The 20,059-nt window shown below is 40.0% G+C and overlaps 1 protein-coding gene across 3 annotated transcripts in view; it reads right to left on the minus strand.

Moving 5' to 3' along the window:
- ARHGAP32 (Rho GTPase activating protein 32) overlaps positions 1-20,059 on the minus strand; it is a 236,503-nt gene that overhangs the window by 165,638 nt on the left and 50,806 nt on the right. Inside the window, exon 1 of one of the 3 annotated variants that reach the window (XM_060787496.2) lies at positions 7,146-7,257. The exons of 1 other annotated variant lie outside the window; for it this stretch is intronic. In XM_060787496.2, the coding sequence (XP_060643479.2) occupies positions 7,146-7,249 (104 nt within the window). In that variant the 5' untranslated portion in view covers positions 7,250-7,257. Of the gene's footprint in view, positions 1-7,145; positions 7,258-20,059 lie in introns of those variants that run through there. One more of the 3 variants, XM_060787497.2, reaches the window with a different exon arrangement.

Genomic DNA, 20,059 nt, shown 5'->3' on the forward strand with positions numbered 1-20,059 from the left:
TCTTCTTTGTGCCAAAAAGATGTCAGACCTTGACTCTTGTTTTGCTCAATTCTTCTCCTGCTCTTGATACTGTCAATCAACTTTTCCTTATTGAAACTCATGCAAGTTCAAAGTTTTGCTCCTTGGTTCTTTTTGCACCTTTATAGATGATCTCTCTGCCCTTCTACTTTCTCAATATCTCCCAGCACCAGACTAATGGGTTCCTTATGTTTTGTTCGGTTTGGTAGCATCATTTTATGCTAATATCTGGTTACATTCTTGTGTTCTCCGTCACTCCTTTTTGATACAAACATTTGGCAGTTCTCCATCTCCATAAAACTGTATAATTGACATTTTGTAAAAAAAAAGTTTAATTTGTGGTTTAAATTGTCTCACAATTATTTTAATCATATTTGCTTTACCATGATCCTCATCTCTCATTTTCCAGCCTTTTCTTATCTTAATTTTGTTGTACAGATAATTTACCCCCAGTTCTCGAGTTTCATTAATGATAGAAGACCAAGATGTAACTGAATAAATACACAAAATTGCAACATGGGACACTCTTTCGGCATGTTTAAACTGTGGGAGGTTCTTCCCTATTCCACGTATTTGAAATGTGGTACTGGAATAGAGTTCTATGGGTGACATGGACTGACAAAAAAGCAAATCAAGCCCGAACTTTCTCTAGAAGACAAAATGATCAAACTGAGGCTATCATATATTGGCCATATCATGAGAAGTGATAATAATGCTTGGTAATGTAGAAGGCTGTAGGAAACGAGAAAGACCACATTATAGTGAGATAGACTCAATCAAGCAAACCACAGTTCTGAGTTTGCAGGATTCAAGAAAGTCTGTTGGTAACAGAGTGCAGCTTTTTTCCGAATGAAGCAGAGAGTGTTTGAGGACTGGGATATCCGTAGGGATACCAAAGTGCGTGTTTATAAAGCTATTGTCCTCCCAACCCTGCTATACACTCGCGAGACATGGACAGTCTACAGACAGCACATGCAACTCCTGGAACAATTCCATCAGCGCTGCCTCTGGAAAATCCTGCAAATCTCTTGGGAAGACTATCAGACAAATGTCAGCGTGCTGGAAGAAGCAAAGACTACCAGCATTGAAGTAATGGTCCTCCACCATCAACTCTGCTGGACCGGCCATGTTGTCTGGATCCCGATCACCATCTCCCAAAGCAGTTGCTCTATTCTGGACTCAAAAACAGAAAATGGAATGTTGGAGGACAGGAAAAGAGATTTAAAGATGGGCTCAAAGCCAACCTTAAAAGCTCTTGGCATAGACACTGAGAACTGGGAAGCCCTGGCCCTTGAGTGCTCCAGCTGGAGGTCAGCTGTGACCAGCATTGCTGTAGAATTTGAAGAGACACGAATGGAGGGCGAAAGAGAGAAACATGCCAAGAGGAAGGCGCGTCAAGCCAAAGCCAACCAAGACCGCCTTCCATCTGGAAACCAATGCCCTCACTGCGGGAGAAAATGCAGATCAAGAATTGGGTTCCACAGTCACCCACCGACAGAACACCGACCTTGGAGGACCATCATCCTCGGACTACGAGGGATCGCCTAAATAAGTAAGTAAGTATCTAGGATTTCTTTCATAGGGCTGCCACAGGTAATACAAACCTATCCAACCCTTCATGGGTCATTTAAAGCAATCTACCCATTGAAATTGTAAGCATTGTTGAAAGCTTTCATGGCCGGAATCACTGGGTTGTTGTAGGTTTTTTCGGGCTATATGGCCATGTTCTAGAGGCATTCTCTCCTGACGTTTCGCCTGCATCTATGGCAAACATCCTCAGATGTAGTGAGGTCTGTTGGAACTAGGAAAATGGGTTTATATGTCTATGGAATGACCAGAGTGGGACAAAGAACTCTTGTCTGCTGGAGCTAGGTGGAAAAAACCTACAACAACCCAGAAATTGTAAGTATTTTTAACTACAACTCTTCCCCATGCAAGTTACATTTCACAAATGCAATTTGCTTTGGAATTCTTCCCACTCTGGTCTGCTTCCTTGAATTGCTTCATCATGCCTGATCTTGTCTGCCCTGAACTAAACACTCCATGAACTGGGAAATGTTTCCTACACTATTTTGTGAACACTGCCTACTAAAAGAACCATTAAATATTAATTAGAGAACCTAATCACCAGTTACCAAACAACATCTATTTATAATCGCAAACAACAACAAAAAGCATCAAAGAGCTTATGATATTTACAAATATGTTTTAAAACCAGACTTGTTTATTACGGCCTCTTTAACTGAGCTCTAGAATTCACCGCTGTGGGAGATTCCTGAATCAAAGAGGCAGTAATGCTTTTTAGAAGGATTCCTGATACAAGAACTGAATCTGATCCTGTAAGACATATAAGAACTAAAGCTGCTAAAGAGCTAGATGGAACAAAACTAAAAGTCTGCCATATTTTTAGCTTTATGAATATGAATGCATTTGTTTAAGTGGCAATATATTTGTACATTAGCAGAGGTTGGAGTACAGGATTCTCACAAAAGGAGAAAGACCACAAACATAGTGACGGCAGGGCCAAGGCTCCCTGCAGGGTTAAGTCTGTAAAACATGCAGCTGGAGAAGGGGTTGGCATGAAGAATGTGCGCCTGGCAGCTGGACACCAAAGCTGCTGCCCAGCAAAACTCATGTACATACTCACACAACAAGCCTATGCTTTGGGATGGGGATGAGCAACTGTACATGCAGTGGTCCTGCACTTTCAGAGGTGGTCCGTGATCATCTTGTTTCCCCTGAAGAATAGAGTTGCTGTTTGAATGTACATGTGGCAATCCAAGCTACTGGAAGTGGTTCATGGAGGCAGCAATTCTCAACTCCCCAAAGTGAAGAGCTGCTCTGCGCATGTGTAAGCAGCAACCCGTCTTCAGTAGGTCGTCTGTGGTGGCAGTGTTTCCTCTGCCTGAAACATGAAGGCCGCCATATAGACATTCACACGACAGTGGGTTGTTGTGGGTTTTTTCAGGCTATGTGGCCATGTTCTAGAGCAGGGATCCTCAAACTAAGACCCGGGGGGCCGGATATGACCCTCCAAGGTCATTTACCCAGCGTACCTGTCCGAACATATCTCCTTCTATGTCCCACCTTGGAGCTTAAGATCTTCTGGGGAGGCCCTGCTCTCGGCCCCACCTCTATCACAAGTGAGGCTGGTGGGGACGAGGGACAGGGCCTTCTCAGTGGTGGCCTCTCGCCTATGGAACTCACTCTCCGGGGAAATTAGGTCATCAACATCCCTCCTCTCCTTCAGAAGGAAGCTGAAAACATGGATATGGGACCAGACCTTTGGGTAATCTGGCAGACTGACAAGGTAATGACGATCAAAACTTGGAAAGGACTATGGTAATGCTGAATGGACTTACGGATTTTAGAACTTGGTGAACGTTGGCCACTAGATTGGCTTTTAGTTGTTATTATACTAATTGAATGTTTTAACTTGTGGTTATGTATTTTATCTGCTGAACTGTTGGCATCGAATTGTGCCGGTTGTAATCCGCGCTGAATCCCCCCTAGGAGATTGAGAAGGGCGAGGCAGAAGTGCCTGAAATAAATAAATAAAATAAATAAACCTAAGTCTGAAATGACTTGAAAGCAACAACAACAACAGCAACAATCCTATCTCATCAGCCAAAAGCAGGCCCACATTTCCCACCGAAATGCTAATAAGTTTATATTTGTTAAAATTGATCTTCATTTTAATTATTGTATTGTTTTTAAGTGTTTTTGCACTATGAATAAGATATGTCCAGTGTACATAGGAATTCATTCATATATTTTTTTTAATTATAATCCGGCCCTCCAACAGTTTGAGGGACTGTGTGTAGCTTGCTGTCAACCTTTGCAGCCTGAAAGACAGTTGCCTGTCAAGTAGGAAATGTAGGTACCGTATGCAGTGAGGCTAATTTAACTAATTTACGACGCCGTAAAAATCCCCAGCAGGCATGCAAAGAATGAAGAAGTACTTCATCAGTGTCACAAATGGACAGTGAAGAGACAGCTCCCCTTGTGGCCATAATGCCCTCATAAAAAAAGCTGGAATGTTAAGCTGCCTCTGTGTGGCTGTCTAGATATGTTGTGTGTCTATGGTATTGAATGTTTGCCATGTATATGTACACTGTAATCCACCCTGAGTCCCCTGCGGGGTGAGAAGGGTGGAATAAAAATACTGTAAATATTTCCTATGGGAGAAATACAACCCCCATAATATCTATCTATCTATCTATCTATCTATCTATCTATCTATCTACATACATACATACATACATACATACATACATACATACATACACGCATATATAGGCAGTCTCCTAGTTATGAACAAGATAGGTTCTGTAAATTATTTCTTAAGTTGAATTTGTTTGTACAAGTACATTTTTAAGTGGAACTCCAGCTAAATATATACACATACAAACACAAAACACACACACTCACACATATATTTGGCCATCATAAGGAACAGTCAACACCTCTATGGAGTTTATTTTGCTCTCCGTGCCCCTGTTCAGAAGATTTCATTGCACTTTCTATCCCTGTGATAATTGGATTTTGAAAAAAAATTGCTTTGTTGTAGAAACAAGGATTGGTGATAAACCTCCAGTGGAGACACCTTTTCCCCATGGTAATTATTTCAGGAGTGAATTTACCTTCCTAGGAGTAAATTTCTCTCACTTTTTGTTGTCTTGCCCCTCTTTGTTACTGTGAGTTGTTTGTAAGTCGAATGTTTTAATTCGGGAACTGCCTATATATTGCTCCTAACTCCTCAAAAGGACCTCTAGGAGCCAGGGGTGCCTTCTTGGGCTGTTTCATTCCCAAGATAGGGACTCTTAATAGCAGGACATGAGTTGGTCATTTTTTGTTCACTTTTGTTTTGTTTTGTTAAAGACCTCTTCTGTGCTAACATTAGTCCAATGGCAACAAAATGTGATGGAAATTATTCCCATACTTCCAGAGAGCATGTAGAGGCAAAAAACATTTCCAAAAAATCTCACAAAAACATTTTTACCCCTAGAATGCTCAGAGGGACCTCCCATGTGGTGGAAATGCCCTCCACAATCTCCAAAATGCCATCTGGGGCGTTTTGAGGTCCCGGGGACCAGAAAAACCACAAAAATAGTTCCGGGAAACAGAAAAACCCTTTCCAAAGGCCATATATGGCCCGCAGGTCAGACTGGCAGTAAAAAATGCCCTCCTCTACTGCTTTTGACTGAACTATTCTGGCTGAGAAGTGTCCCAAAACAGAGTAAGCTCCACCCTATACCTGCAATATCTATTTACCACATGAAAATGGCTGCCAAATTCATTCCTCAATCAATTCACACTGATAATTAAATTTTGAAACTCTATTGTTAGAAGATGTATTTGTCCTTATTCTTATGCATGCACATACAATACAGTCCACTCTAAGCAATTACTATAGCAAAGCGTATTTATTTATTTCATTTACATCCCACCCTTCTCAACCCTGAAGGGGACTCTTTGACTCTAGGTGAACTATACATCCCAGCAACCATAACTCCCAGATGGTAAGGTCTATTTCCCCCAAACTCCACCAGTGTTCACATTTGGGCATATTGAGCATTCGTGCCAAGTTAGGTCCAGATCCATCATTGTTTTGAGTACACAGTGCTCTCTGGATGTAGGTGAACTACAACTCCAAAACTCAAGGTCAATGTCCACCAAACCCTTCCAGTATTTTCTGTTGGTCATGGAAGTTCTATGTGCCAAGTTCAATTCCATCCTTGGTGGAGTTCAAAATGCTCCTGGTATTGTAGGTGAACTATAAATCCCAGCAACTACAGCTCCCAAATGACAACATCAACCTCTCCCAACCCCACCAGTATTCAAATTTGGGTGCATCAGGTATTTTTGCCAAATTTGCTCCAGTGAATGAAAATACATCTAGCAAATCAGATATTTGCATTATGATTTGTAACAGTAGCAAAATTACAGTTCTGAAGTTGCAACAAAAATAATGTTATGGTTAGGGGTCACCACAACATAAAAACTGTATTAAGAGATCGGAGCATGAGGAAAGTTGAGAACCACTGACATAGGGCAATTATGTAAACAATTTCTAGATTGAGTACAAAAATTAGAATTCCATGTGGTTTTATACATATAAACCTTTTACCTTCATCAAACAAATAAAAAAATGAAAAAACCTCCTAGGGAATCTAGTCTGAACTTCATTTAGTCCTAGAGGCTACCATTAGTTTGAGGCTGAATCTACCAAGTGGGTGGAGTCATATATTAAAATACCTGAATGTTGTATATTTGCATGTCAAATGAAACTGGGATTTATGATCCCACCTACTTCCTGCTTTTTAGTCTTGCAAATAACCCTGTACTGTTTAAAAAAAATCAGGTGGAAGGTTGCATTTGCTCAGTTAAGGTATGCTTTTAGTTTAACAGCCACTCTTCCCAGGCTGCTCCCTGCAAGTCTCTCTGTTTAGTAGAATATCCCAACACAACTTAAAACAGTACCTGCCTTATTTCAAATCAGCCAAAGGGAAGAATCTAACAGCCAAGGTGAAAGGGATGGAATTCCCTTGAAGCTATAAACGCTGCTTTGTTCACAAGGAATTTTGGCTGAGGAGCCAGGGTTAAAACAAGTTTTCGGAAACTACAATGCTTAATTCAATCAACACTCCTTTCCAAATGCAAATACACTACATTCCTGATAATTAAACTCACAGGGATTGCGTTTCACCCAATTAAACTCTATTCTTAAGACTCAGATCACATATGCAGAAATAACAATGCAGTATTGTTCTTTACAGCTCATGAAATGCTAAAAAGACCATCAGAAAAATGGAAGAAGTATTACTTTTTCGTGTAATTGCCTAGTGAAATAACAACAATAGAAGGCTCCATACAATTATCTATTTTTTTCTTAATTATCTTCGTTATTTTACAATATGCAAGAAAATAATGCATGAAAAAATGCATGAATTGTAATATTGTGGTTCATATTGCAAAATGACACGCTAAATCACACAACTGAATGCATTCCCCCCCCCCCCCTTAAAGGAATCCAGAATATCTACAGGATATGGTTTTGAGGAGGAGAAGCGGGTTAAGCTTCCCCTCAAATACCTTTCTGTGGGTGATTTATTGATGGCACTGACCTTTCGGATTCATCCAGATTGCCTCCCGTCCTTGCAGCCCCTGCAGTGGAAGCCGTCAAAGAGATATTGGGAAAAGCAGCAGCCGATGTCCCTCCCTCCTCCATGTTGCTCACGCATCCACACACTGCAGAAGCAGCTGGCGAGAGGAAGGCGCCAAGGGAAAGGGCTGGAAACCAAAAGTTACTTCTCTCCTCTCCCTCTGGCCACACAGCCACACCGATATGTTTCACCTCGGCCAGGCTTAAAAGCATGTACCATTAACATACATGCTTGGCAAAAATCCTAACCCAGAGCCATAAAACAGCTTGCAACACCGGCTTCCCATTCTTTCCTCACTCAATGATTCACATTTTCTCCGGACTGCTACAGGCATTTCAACTGTAACCCTTTCCAGGCTGTGGCTTCAAGGGGGAAGAAACACAAAACAGGATTCCTTTACAACACAGTGCCATGAACCAACCCAATATCATCTATTCCAGTGTGTATTCTGCCGTTCTTTCTATTACTAACTCCACAGATTGTGTCGAACTAGAGCAAATTTGCACACGGTATGCAACCTAACCTTGAGCAGGTCACTTAATCTCTTTGAAATTCAGCTCTTCCCCCTCAACGAAGGTCTGATGCTGCATTGGAAAGACTATTAATATTTATGATGCACTCCAACACCTTTGTGCTTTTGTCACTTTTTTTGAATTTGCTGCAGTGTATAAAACTTGGATTGCCAGGTTTAATGGATGGATCTACGTCAACTACTTCGAAGACAATGTGCAGCCTACAAACTGTAAATTATAAAAATGCAGATATAGCTGTTGGAAGGCTAATGTCAGATTTGCTCTTAACCATTACAAAGTTGGGGAGTCCAGTTTTGTTATTTTAAAAACTATTAACACTGCTTTCTTGCCTTAGTCAGCATTCAAAACCTTCTAAATGAATCAGGATGATGAAAGCTTAACACAACAATAAAAAAGATGCATCATCCTACACAAATAAGAACAAATACTTCAGATGGCATTTTACTGCTAGAATCCTATTGGGTGATATGAACACATAAGCTGGAGTCATGTAATGATAATTCTGAGGTATTTATATTCTCCATTTAGACCCCATGTATGCATTCATAACTCACAAACAGAACTACTATCATTGACAGATTGCCCCATAGCATTGTAAGCTAAATAATTTGAGAAAAACAAACTTCTAGATACAGTACATCAAAGGAATATTATATTCAGACCAGATGTTCTAACCCATTCACAGTTTATTAAATCCAGACTACAAACTCTAAAGCAGTGGTTCTCAACCTGAGATCCATGGACCACCAATGGTCCGCAAGAACTAAAATATGGTCCACGGCCTCATCATTAATATACAGTTGCAACAAGAGTGACTGGTCTTGCAAAACTCTCTTATAGTGCCAAGACTTATTAAATATGGTTTTCTGTGGCGAGCATCCCACAACTGGATGGCATACGTTCTGTATCAGAAACTAGTGCTGATGTGGTCTATCCAATGCATTTTTCTGAATCAGCACTCCAAATAATCAAACCAAATCTAAAGTTGACAAAAACTGATTCCTAACCCTTTTGGTATTAATGTTTGTTTGTTTGTTTATTTATTTGCAGTATTTATATCCCGCTTTTCTCACCCCTAGGGGGACTCAAAGCAGTTTACACATAGATAATGGCCAAAATTCAATGCCTTACAACTACAATAGTAAAACTACACTTTAAACATAAATCATATTAAAAACAGTACATCACCAAATATCAAAACAGTTATTAAAAGCATAAAACAATCTCATCAGTCGAGTTGCCGTTCCAGTCCTTGTCCCACTAAAAGCTGCATACATCTATTGTCTGAAGGCCTTTGGGAGTGTGTTCCATGGGCAGGGGGCCACAGCCGAGCAGGCCCTGCACCTTGTTCCCGTCAGCCGCATTTGCGCTGTTGACAGGAGCGAGAGCAGGGCCTCCCCAGATTATCTTAAATTGCGAGGTGGGACATAGGAGCAGTTGCGTTCGGACAAGTAAGCTGGATCCGAACCGTATATGTTGGAGAGTGATCCCTGGTAAAAGTGGTCCTTGATCAAGTGGTCCCTGGTTAAAAAAAGTTTGGGAACTACTGCACTGGATCCTGTCTAATCTGGGAAGCTAAGCAGGGCCAGTTCTGGTTAGCACTCAAGCAGGAGATTACCAATGAATAACATGTGATTTACACTGAATTTCAAAGGAAGGGACTCACAAAACCACCTCGTAAGTGTTCCTTGTCTAAGAAAACCCTATCTAATTCATATCACCGAAAACTGACAGGCAACTTGAAAGCACCAACTGATATTGTCTCATAAGTGTGTGAATAGGTTTCCTAAGTCTATCTCCTCGGTAAGTTGAACAATGTAGATGGTTAAGGACCACACTGGTTCCTCAGGAGACTATGGAGGACTCTACACGTCCTACTACATGGCACCTCCACATAAGCATGAAAATCCCTCAAACATACTTTAGCGGGCATTTTTACCACACTCCTGGGTGATATACAAATATTTTCCTGCATGCATTTTTCCAGTGAAATTGTTTTTAAGTCTACTCTCCTACAGAATTAATTACCCTTCTGATCTCAATGATATCACTTTAGCTTTTTTTTAAAAAAAAACTCTTAGGTATCATTAATTCTGGATAATCCACCTCTAATCCAATAATATACTGGGAAGAAAGGAAAGACTTTTTTTACTACTTGATGATTTCATTTTTAAAAATAACCTACACACCTCACTACCTCTGGGGATGCTTGCCATAGATGTAGGGGGAACGTCAGGGGAGAATGCCTCTAGAACATGGCCATATAGCCCAAAAAAACCTACAACAACCCAGTGGTTCCGGCCATGAAAGCCTTCGACAATACAATCTACACAACAACTATAAGAAATAAAAAATCAAAGACCAAAAAAAATATCTAAATACAGGGCCAACTAGACCCACAGTGTATTCCAAGGGCAAGGTAATATTTGCAAAATATCACTGGCCTTAACAGTGGCAGGAATACATAAAGTCCATCAACATAATGTCTCACAGTCTTGTTCTGTAGTTTCAGTCATTTCAGAGGTGAAATTATAGGAACTTTGTCTAGTTCTTCAAATGCAGAGATGATTGTATTCAAATGGTTGCTGTAGGGCAGGCGGGAATAGATTACTACATGCCTTGAAAGTGAGTTCATTTTATCAGTATCGTAATAAACGCTATTATACAAAATCACCATGAAGTTCTGGGTGCTCTCAATAGCACGTCTGGGAATTTCCCAAAGGAACATCATCTTTTCTCATTTCAGAAGACACTTACAGAAGCCCCAAAAGTAGGTCAAGATTAGTTCTGCTTCCTAAATTCAAACAATGAGCAAAAAACTTTCAGAGAACCACTGAGGCAGTCTTCCTATCAGTGGCAGAGGATGAAAAAATGAGCTGAATGTTTACACACAGTCAGGAGTAAGATAACTATCCTCATTAGGAGGATGCAAATATGAATTATTTTTACTTTTTTTTGCCTCGTTCAAGATTAGATTACATAGGTTATATAGAACATTACTACTAGTATTATTAAGGTAAAAGGCTTTTCTTCCTATACAACAGCAACCAGGCAAAGTTGCCTCAAATAATCAATAATATCCATATAACAGCTTGATATATAACAAGAATATGGAACCACTGAGACAGCTTTACAACACGGAAATAAAGAAAAAAAAATTAAGGACACACAAATCTTTGTGTCTACTGAAGGATGTTCTTTTTTGGAGCCACAAAGGATACACCTCACTTGTGTTTTTACGTAACGGGTGCGAATGTATTCAGAAAACTAAGTGAAAGTAATAATAACAACAACAATAACTGCAAGCAGTGGCATAATACCATTGCTGTGATGATTCATTGGAACTTGTGCCACAAATACTATTTGTCTGTGACAAAGAACTGGTGGGATCACAAGCCTAAAACTGTTACAGAAAATGAACTCATCAAACTACTCTGGGACTTCCGAATTCAGACCGACAGAGTTTTGGAGCACAAGACTCCTGACCTCACGATCATGCTAAAAAACCAAGTACGGATTGTTGATGCTGCAATCCCAGGTGACAGCAGGATTGCAGAGAAACAACTGGAAAAGTAATCAGTACACTGGGTGCAGTGCCTAAAGACCTTGGCCTGCACTTAAACACAATCGGTACTGACAAAATTACCATCTGTCAGTTGCAAAAGGCCACCCTACTTGGATCTGCATGCATTATTTGTCAATACATCACAAAGTCCTAGATATTAGGGCAGTGTCCGATGTGTGATCCAATACAACACCATAGTGATCTTGTTTGCTGTGTACTGATCTTGTTCTGTTTCAAATAATAATAAGACATTTAGCTTGGTATCCGACTCTCCTAACAATGAGGTACTACAATATGATTTTCCTGCTTTTTGGAAGGGGTTGGATTGGATGGCCCACGAGGTCTCTTCTAAGTCAAAACATATGAACACAATCATAGAGTGTCCACATGGACCATCTAGACTGGGCAGGAAAAGCACTAGATAAAAACACAGCACTCTAAAATGTCGGTAGAGAAGGGTCTTTAATTGGGTCGAGTTCATCCCATCCTTTTGTCTTTTTTTTCTTTTTTTTCTCAAGGGCAACTTGAGAACCTGCAAGTCGCTTCTGGTGTAATAGAATTGGCTGTCTGCAAGGACGTTGCCCAGGGGACGCCTGGATGTTTTGATGTTTTACCATCCTTATGGGAGGCTTCTCTCATGCCCCTGCATGGGGAGCTGGAGCTGACAGAGGGAGCTCATCCGCACTCTCCCCTGATTCGAACCTGCAACCTATCAGTCTTCAGTCCTGCGGCACAAGGGTTTCACCCATTGCGCAACCAGGGGCTCATCCCATCCTTATCTCATCCTTATAAGGAAAAAGGTAGAAAAGATCTCGTAACCATGTAGTTTTGAGTCTTAATGTGACAGATAGGAAATTAACTTTTTTAAACACACATGTATGGAAGAAACACACATTCTGAACCAGAACCGTTGATGTAACTGATAATATGAAATCATTAAAACTGAAGAATGCACAAGGTAAAATATTATATTGGAAAGCTTATCATGCAAGCAGAAGATGTAGGGGAGAAGGGAAGATTTGTATTGCAGACTATTGCAGCATTTTAAATGTATAACATGGCATTGGGAGGGTGAATGTGGGAGAGATTTACCAAGGAGTACCTTGCCTATTGCATTTAAATGAATAAAGCTGGTCCGAAAGAAGCCGTCTGAATTTGGATTTTCACGTTTGCTCCTTGCCAATCTGTAACACATACAGATACACAAGATTGTCTTTCATGAATAGAATGAAAGGCACCTGCAACTTTGCATGCAAGTTAAATCTATTTCTTATACATTTGGTGTTTTGGGTGAATTAACAGCCTAGAACACAGCAGAGGCAACTACCACATTGTAAGGATGAGCACTTGTTTTCTTATGCATGTTTAATGCATCCACCATTACTTGAAATCTGGGTGCCAGGCATTAAAAAAACATTTTAAAAGCAATGAAAATATCAGAGATAAGAAGAATATAAAAAACACCCATGAGAACTGCAAGTGTAATTTCCATTAATTATTTATCTTCTATGGGTTTTGCTCTAAAAACAAATATGGACGGCTTAGATTTTCCAATAAAATTCAATAGAACTATTGGTGCGAGTAAGATTTTAATGTAAACTGCTTGGCCAACAAGGTATGTCACTGCTGCATTATTAGGCTTCTCCAGCAAAATAAATTGTTCTTTTTCCACTAAAACCAATGGGAAGTATTCTAACTAGTGTCAGACTAAACAGTTTTGCTGTGAACTACAAAAGGTTCCATGTCACGGTTTTTATAAGCTCACTTGTATCCTATTATGAAAAATGCAGCATTTAAGAAAGAAAAGTTGTGGGATTGTTTTAATGGAATTGTCTTGTTCAACAGTTTGGCTAACAGTATCAATTGTATTTACTTATTAGCTTGGGTACTCAGCGTTGGCTTATTTCAAAAAGTCATTTTTTAAAATTGTGCATAATGCATAAGGTTATGGGTGAACCACAACTCACATCATGCCAGGTTAACCCCGAAAAACTCCATCAGAACTTATGTTGAGCAAGTTTGCTCTAGATGCATCATCGGTGGGGTTCAGTGTGCTCTCTGGCTGTAGAGTAAACTACAACTCCTACTATGGTGAGTCAGTCCCCTCAAACCCCTCCAGTATGCCGTGATAGTCATGGGTTTCTGTGTGCCAAGTTTGGTTTACGTCCATCATCAGGGGACATCACAATTTCTATGGTTGTAGGTGAACGACAACTCCCAGAAAGGAAGGTCATTTCCCCCTAAACCCCTCCAGTAACCACATTTCAGCATATCAGGTATGTGTGCCAAGTGCGGTCCAGATCCATTGGTGTTTTGGGTGCTCCTGGATGTAAGTGAACTACAACTCCCCAAGTCAAAGTGAATTTTCTCCAAAAACCTCCAGTTTGGTGGTCATGGGGGTCCTGTGTGCCAAGTTTGGTCCAATACCATTGTTGGTGGAGTTCAGAATGCTAATTGATCACAGGTGAACTATAAATCCCAATGCCTACAACGCCAAAATGTCCGGGCCAATCCCCCTCAAAATCCACCAGTATTCAAAACTGGGCATATCGGGTATGCATGCCAAGTTCGATCCACATCCATCATTGTCTGGGTTCATACTGTGCTCTGGATGAAGGTGAACTACAACTCCTACAAATCCCTCCAAAGGCCTCTAGTATTTTTTGTTGATCATGGGGGTTCTGTGTGCTAAGTTAGTTCTAAGTCCATTTTTGGTGGGGTTCAGAGTGCTCTTAGATTGCAGGTGAACTATAATCACCTCCAACTCCTATAAATCGTGGTGAAATCTCCCCAAACTTCTCTAGTATGTTCAGATGCGAATCAATTCCTCTGTTTGCTGTGTGTCATAGAAATGAATAGGAAAGGTTTATGGGAGAGGCAGAGTGTGGGATCATGCAAATTCCACACCAATGAGGAGAGTCAGAAAAACTGGGATGTCTGTGGTGGAAGAAAAATGTAAAATGTAAAAAAAGATTATACTGTTTTATTGCTATATTGTTATTTAAATTGTATATTTATGTTTTGGTTGTGGGCACCATGGGGTGCCGGTTTGTTAGCCACCCTGAGTGCCTCTGCGGAGGTCGAGATCGGACAGGGTACAAATGCCCAAAATAAATAAATAAAAATAAATAAAATCTAAGATGAAATTGTGCCATGTAAAAGCCTTTATTTGGGTGGTGGGCAGTATGGTGTTTGTGGAGGACATTGGCAGGGTTCTTGTACACGTTCTTTATTTATTTTATTTCCGCTCCTTTCATGTCGCGTGCCACTCCTTCCCTGTTGCTGACCATGGTATATATTCTGTATCAGAAACTAGAGCTATCCAATGAAATTTTCTGAATCAGCACCCCAACCCAATCTAAAGTTGACATTGCTCGGTGAGATTAGGCGAGCCCCCACTTTAGAAAGTTTTAGAAGAACCTCAAAACCTGGTTCTTCCGCTGCGCTTTGGGAGATTAACCATATAATCTCATATTGTTTTGTTGTTGTTCAATCGTTCAGTCGTTTCCGACTCTTCGTGAGCTCATGGACCAGCCCACACCAGAGCTCCCTGTCGGCCGTCGCCACCCCCAGCTCCTTCAAGGTCGAGCCAGTCACTTCAAGGATGCCATCCATCTATCTTGCCCTTGGTCAAGCCCTCTTCCTTTTTCCTTTTTCCTTCTCTAAGCTTTCCTTTCTTCTCATGATGTGGCAAAAGTACTTCATCTTTTCCTCCACTATCCTTCCCTCCAATGAGCAGTTGGGCTTTATTTTATATTGCTACTAACCCTCAATATCTGTCTGCAGTGCACACCTCCTCTCCCTTTGTGCGAAGGTCCTTTTCGACCCTATTTCAGAAGAGTCTCTCTCTCACAAATAATCTGCTCCATTGCTGTCTCACCCCATGTTTTTACCCTTAGTGTTTTATTGTAATTTTATACTGTTTGCTGTATTTTTATAATTTATGTTTTATGTAATTTATTATGTTGTTGTTTGTGCTTTGATTTCCTTTATTGTACTGCATTGTTGGGCTTGGCCTCATGTAACCCGCCCCAAGTCCCCATCGGGGAGATGGTGGCGGGGTACAAATAAAGATGATGATTATTATTATTGACCAAAATGATTCATAACCCTTTTGGCGCCAAAGTTGGAGAGTGGTCCCTGGTCAAAGTGGTCCTTGGCCAAGTGGTCCCTGGTCAAAGGAGTACCTGATCAAATGGTCTCTCGTCAAAAAAAGGCTGGGAACCACTGCTCTATCTAAACCACTTCAGTGGTCTTTCAAAAAAGAAGAATGGAAGCATGCAAGCCAATTTTATATCACAAGATCTTGCTCCTTTCCCAACAGTAATCTCTCATTGATTTAAAACAAATCACATCAAGGGATATTTTTCTCTCTAAATGAAAACACGATTTTTACTTTAGTAATATATTCACACTAACTTTAACTGCATATTTTTAAGGCTACTCTAGTGTTTATGACAAAAACTGAAATGATGTGCAAGAATGGAATGCGAAGGCAATAATAAGAAGGAAGGAATGAATGAATACTGTGTCAGTACCAAGCAGCCATGCCATCATTCCTTTTATGCAACTTTATATAGCTCTATCCCATATTTACCACTGTCCTAGTTTTCCGCTAGAACTGTACAACATTGCGTACTATGCAACAAAGGAGAACACGGAGTCCTTCACAGTGGGCTGTGTTCTCCTCTGGGCCTAACCACACAAAAGAAATGTATTTCCTTACATTGCTAGAGTCCTAAAATAATAGGGGCCTCTAGTTTGACTTTTTTAACATCACATGATCCAGAAAATAGATCTGATATTAGAAATAGGTTGAAGTCATTCTCAATTATCTCAAAGTAGGTTAGTGTTTGAGTTTTCAATTTTCAAATCTGAACTTTACCTGTTGTCATGCTTACTATAACTATTGCTATTATTATTACCACAAAGGGCTTTATCTTTAAGTTGTTATGTGTTTTCCGGGCTGTATGGCCATGTTCCAGAAGCATCCTCTCCTGATGTTTTGCCTGCATCTCTGGCAGACATCTTCAGAGGGTATGAGGTCTCTTGGAAACTAGGCAAGTGAGGTTTATATATCTGTGGAATGTCCAGGGTGGGAGAAAGAGCTCTTGTCTGTTTGAGGCAAGTGTGAATATTGCAATTGGCCTCCTTGATTAGCATTGAATGGCCTGTCAGCTTCAAAGCCTGCTCTGCTTCCTGCAATGCAGGTGTGGACAAGTCTACATAGGGACTACCAAATACAGTACCCAAACACAACATGATGCAGGCCAAACATCAGGGGAGAATGCTTCTGGAACATGGCCATACAGTCTGGAAAACACACAACAGCGTAATGATTCCGGCCATGAAAGTCTTTGACAATGGCATTATCTTATTATTATTTGAAACACAACAAGATGAGTCCACATCAGACACTCTGCTGGCTGTTGTATTGGATCACACGTCAGACACTTCCCAAGTGTCTAGGACTGTGTGATGTATTGACAAATAATGCGTGCAGATCCAAGTAGGGTGGCCTTCTGCAGCTGGCAGATGGTAATTTTGTCAGTGTCGATTTGTGTTTAAGTGCAGGCCAGGGTCTTTAGGCACTGCACCCAGTGTGCTGATCACCACTGGGACCACCTTGTGCCACAGTCTTTGCAGTTCGATCTTTAAATCCTCATATCGTGTCAGCTTTTCCAGTTGTTTCTCTTCAATCCTGCTGTCACCCGGGATTGCAACATCGACAATCCATACTTGGTTTTTTAGCATGGTTGTGAGGTCAGAAGTATTGTGCTCCAAAATTCTGTCTGTCTGAATTCAGAAGTCGCAAAGGAGTTTGGCGTGTTCATTCTCTATAACTTTTTCCGGCTTGTGATCCCACTAGTTCTTTGTCACAGGCAGATGGTATTTGTGGCACAAGTTCCAATGAATCATTTGAGCAACGGTGTTGTGCCTCTGCTTGTAGTCTGTCTGCGTGATCTTCTTGCAGCAGCTGAGGATGTGGTCTATTGTTTCATCTGCTTATTATTATTATTATTATTATTATTTAAAATATCTTTATTGAGAGTTCTCATTTGAAACAAATAATGTACGATAACTTAAGAAAAATAAAATGCAAGAAAGAGAGGGGAAAATGGAAAAAAGGGAAAAAGAAACAAAAAAGAGAAAAACCCAAAGAGAATAGCGCTATATATATATATATATATACACACACACACACACACACATACATACATACACACACATATATATAAAGTAGAGGTTTCTTGACTTCCAAGTATCTTTATTGAGGTTTGTTCCTCTTCCTTCTTTTTATTGTTTTTCTTCCTTCATCTCCCTTCTTTCTTTGATTTTTCTGCTCCATCAAATTATCCCAAAAGTAATCCTCTCTTCTTTTTCAGGTCCATATCAATTTCTTTGATTTAAATATCCAGTAACTTGTCTCCAACTTGTCTCCAGCAATGGCTATTTCTCTTTAATCATGTTTTTATTATTATGTACCAATGTGGCAAAGATAGCAATGGAACAAAGGTTGTTGTTTTGTTTTGTTTTTTTTGAAAAATTATCAAGAATGCCTAATTAATACATTTTATATTAATTTACCCTATCTCTTCAACATTGATTTTACAGATATTCATATCTAAATGTAGAAAGAAAGAAAGCACAGACAGTTACTCAGCTTGTGGCATTAAAAAGTGACAGTCTAGTGATAGTGAGACGAATAGTATACGCAGCTTAACACACTCTCAACTACTATGTCCACCTTTCGGCTGACTCCCCACCCACTTGTTGTCAAAACCTAAAAGCTATAATCTGGAATGAAAACAATGAAAATGTTAGGCAAGTGTGAGCAATATATTTTCCACTGCCTTTCCAAAACAGATGACACATACTTCCGGTTTTCAGCTTAAAAACTATACCTACAGCATTAGTCACAGTAAAAGGTTAGTGTCATCGTCAAGCATTTCAGCAATCAATCACCTTCGCAAACTGTTTACTACTTTGGTATTTTCAACCTCAATGACAATTATCTTTTCGGTAGCGGAGCCTTCTGCACCAAGCCTTGCTTTCAATACAGAATGAATTCAAAGGAGCTGCTTTGAGTCTCCTTTGTGGAAAGAAAAAATGGGGTATAAATAAACATCATCATCATCATCATCATCATCATCACAAGGGCAGCATTTTTTATTTTAAAACCTGTCATCAGGAAGCATTTTCAGTTGCAATATGATGAGAGTATGAATGAAAAGACCATCAAAAGGAATATTTTGTGTCTGAGTCAAGTACTGATCCATGACCTCAATCAACAAAGTCCTAATTTCCCTTTCCTAAATTTCGCCTTTGAAAAGTAATTAATTCCAAGCATAAAAGTTTTAAAAGGCAAGGGAGGGCTTGTTTAATGTCATGACATTTGGGATTCAAATCTGCTATTTGGAAAAGCACCACCATCACCACCAGGAGCCGTGGTGGCACAAGCCTTGTGCCAGCTGAAATGCTAACCTGAAGGACGGCGATTCGAATCTGCAAGACGGGGTGAGCTCCCATATGTCAGATCCAGCTTCCCACGCAGGGATATGAGAAAAGCCTCCCACAGGATGGTAAAGCATTTGGGTGTCCCAGGGGCAACGTCCTCAAACACGGCAAATTCTCTCACACCAGAAGCGATTTGCAGTTTCTCAAGTCGCTTCTGACAAGATAAAAAAAAAATATCGCCACCAACAACTTATTGAGTTCAGTCTCCCAGTTGTAGAGACTGGGAGACTGATAATTTTGATTCTATCCCAGAATCAGAGAGATACCATTGCATTGGGCACATTCTAATATTTTGACTGTCACTATTATTATTACTAGTAGAGCCACTATTACTATAACTAATATTGCGGAGGGAAAGGTTTTTTATTGGGGGCCAAGATTATTTTTCTCCCTCGCCATACACATACATACAATACCCAGGGTTTGCGCAGTTATTGTGGGAATATAATTTTAACAGAAAGACTTGCTGTTTTTAAAATACAGATCTGGAGAACAGATTTTCCCTCTCATATGAAAAATGAACATCATTCTTTGTGTGTGTGCATTACTGAATCATATGCACTGTGACTAATGAAATGCCAAATGTGCAAGCGCACCATGGGGCAACAGTAAATGTATCACTACAAGAAATTTATTAGAGATAGTGGTTTGGATAATGAGACTGTGATGGCAACATCCAAGGAAGTAGATCTCACACCAAATTATTATATAGAACCTGTGAAAGTAAGCTATAATTCTTAAGGCAGGCAATGAAAAACAAAAATTTGTACTATCTTTGGAAAATGTTAGATTTGTCCATTAAAAATCTATATCTGAGAATTTTATAACATTCTCCAGAGGCATAAAATCCAGAAGAAGAACCCTGTTAAAAGACTTTGTTGAAGTATTGGTTTCCTTACAACAGTATCCAGTTTTTATGTATGCATATAGAAAAGCATAAAACTAAAAGTTGCAACACGTTAAGAAATATAAAACAGTTACCAAATGTTGTGTTTACTAATAAAACTGACAGGCCTTTTGCAAAAGCATCACAACTCATCTCACGGATGAGAAATGTTTATCTAGAGTACAATACAGCAACTTATTATATATATATATATTGCAAAGAATGATTGTTCAGGAACCAGGAGCCAGGCCATTTTGTGATGCAAAAGAAACCATGCTGTACCTAGAAGAGCGCCACTCTTCAGCAACTGATTTCCAAGAGATGTTTAAGGCAATGGCTTTAACTTCACTGTTTGGTCCAACATGCTTAGGGA

Source organism: Anolis sagrei, chromosome 7, assembly GCF_037176765.1.
Source record: "Anolis sagrei isolate rAnoSag1 chromosome 7, rAnoSag1.mat, whole genome shotgun sequence".
Lineage (NCBI taxonomy): Eukaryota > Metazoa > Chordata > Lepidosauria > Squamata > Dactyloidae > Anolis > Anolis sagrei.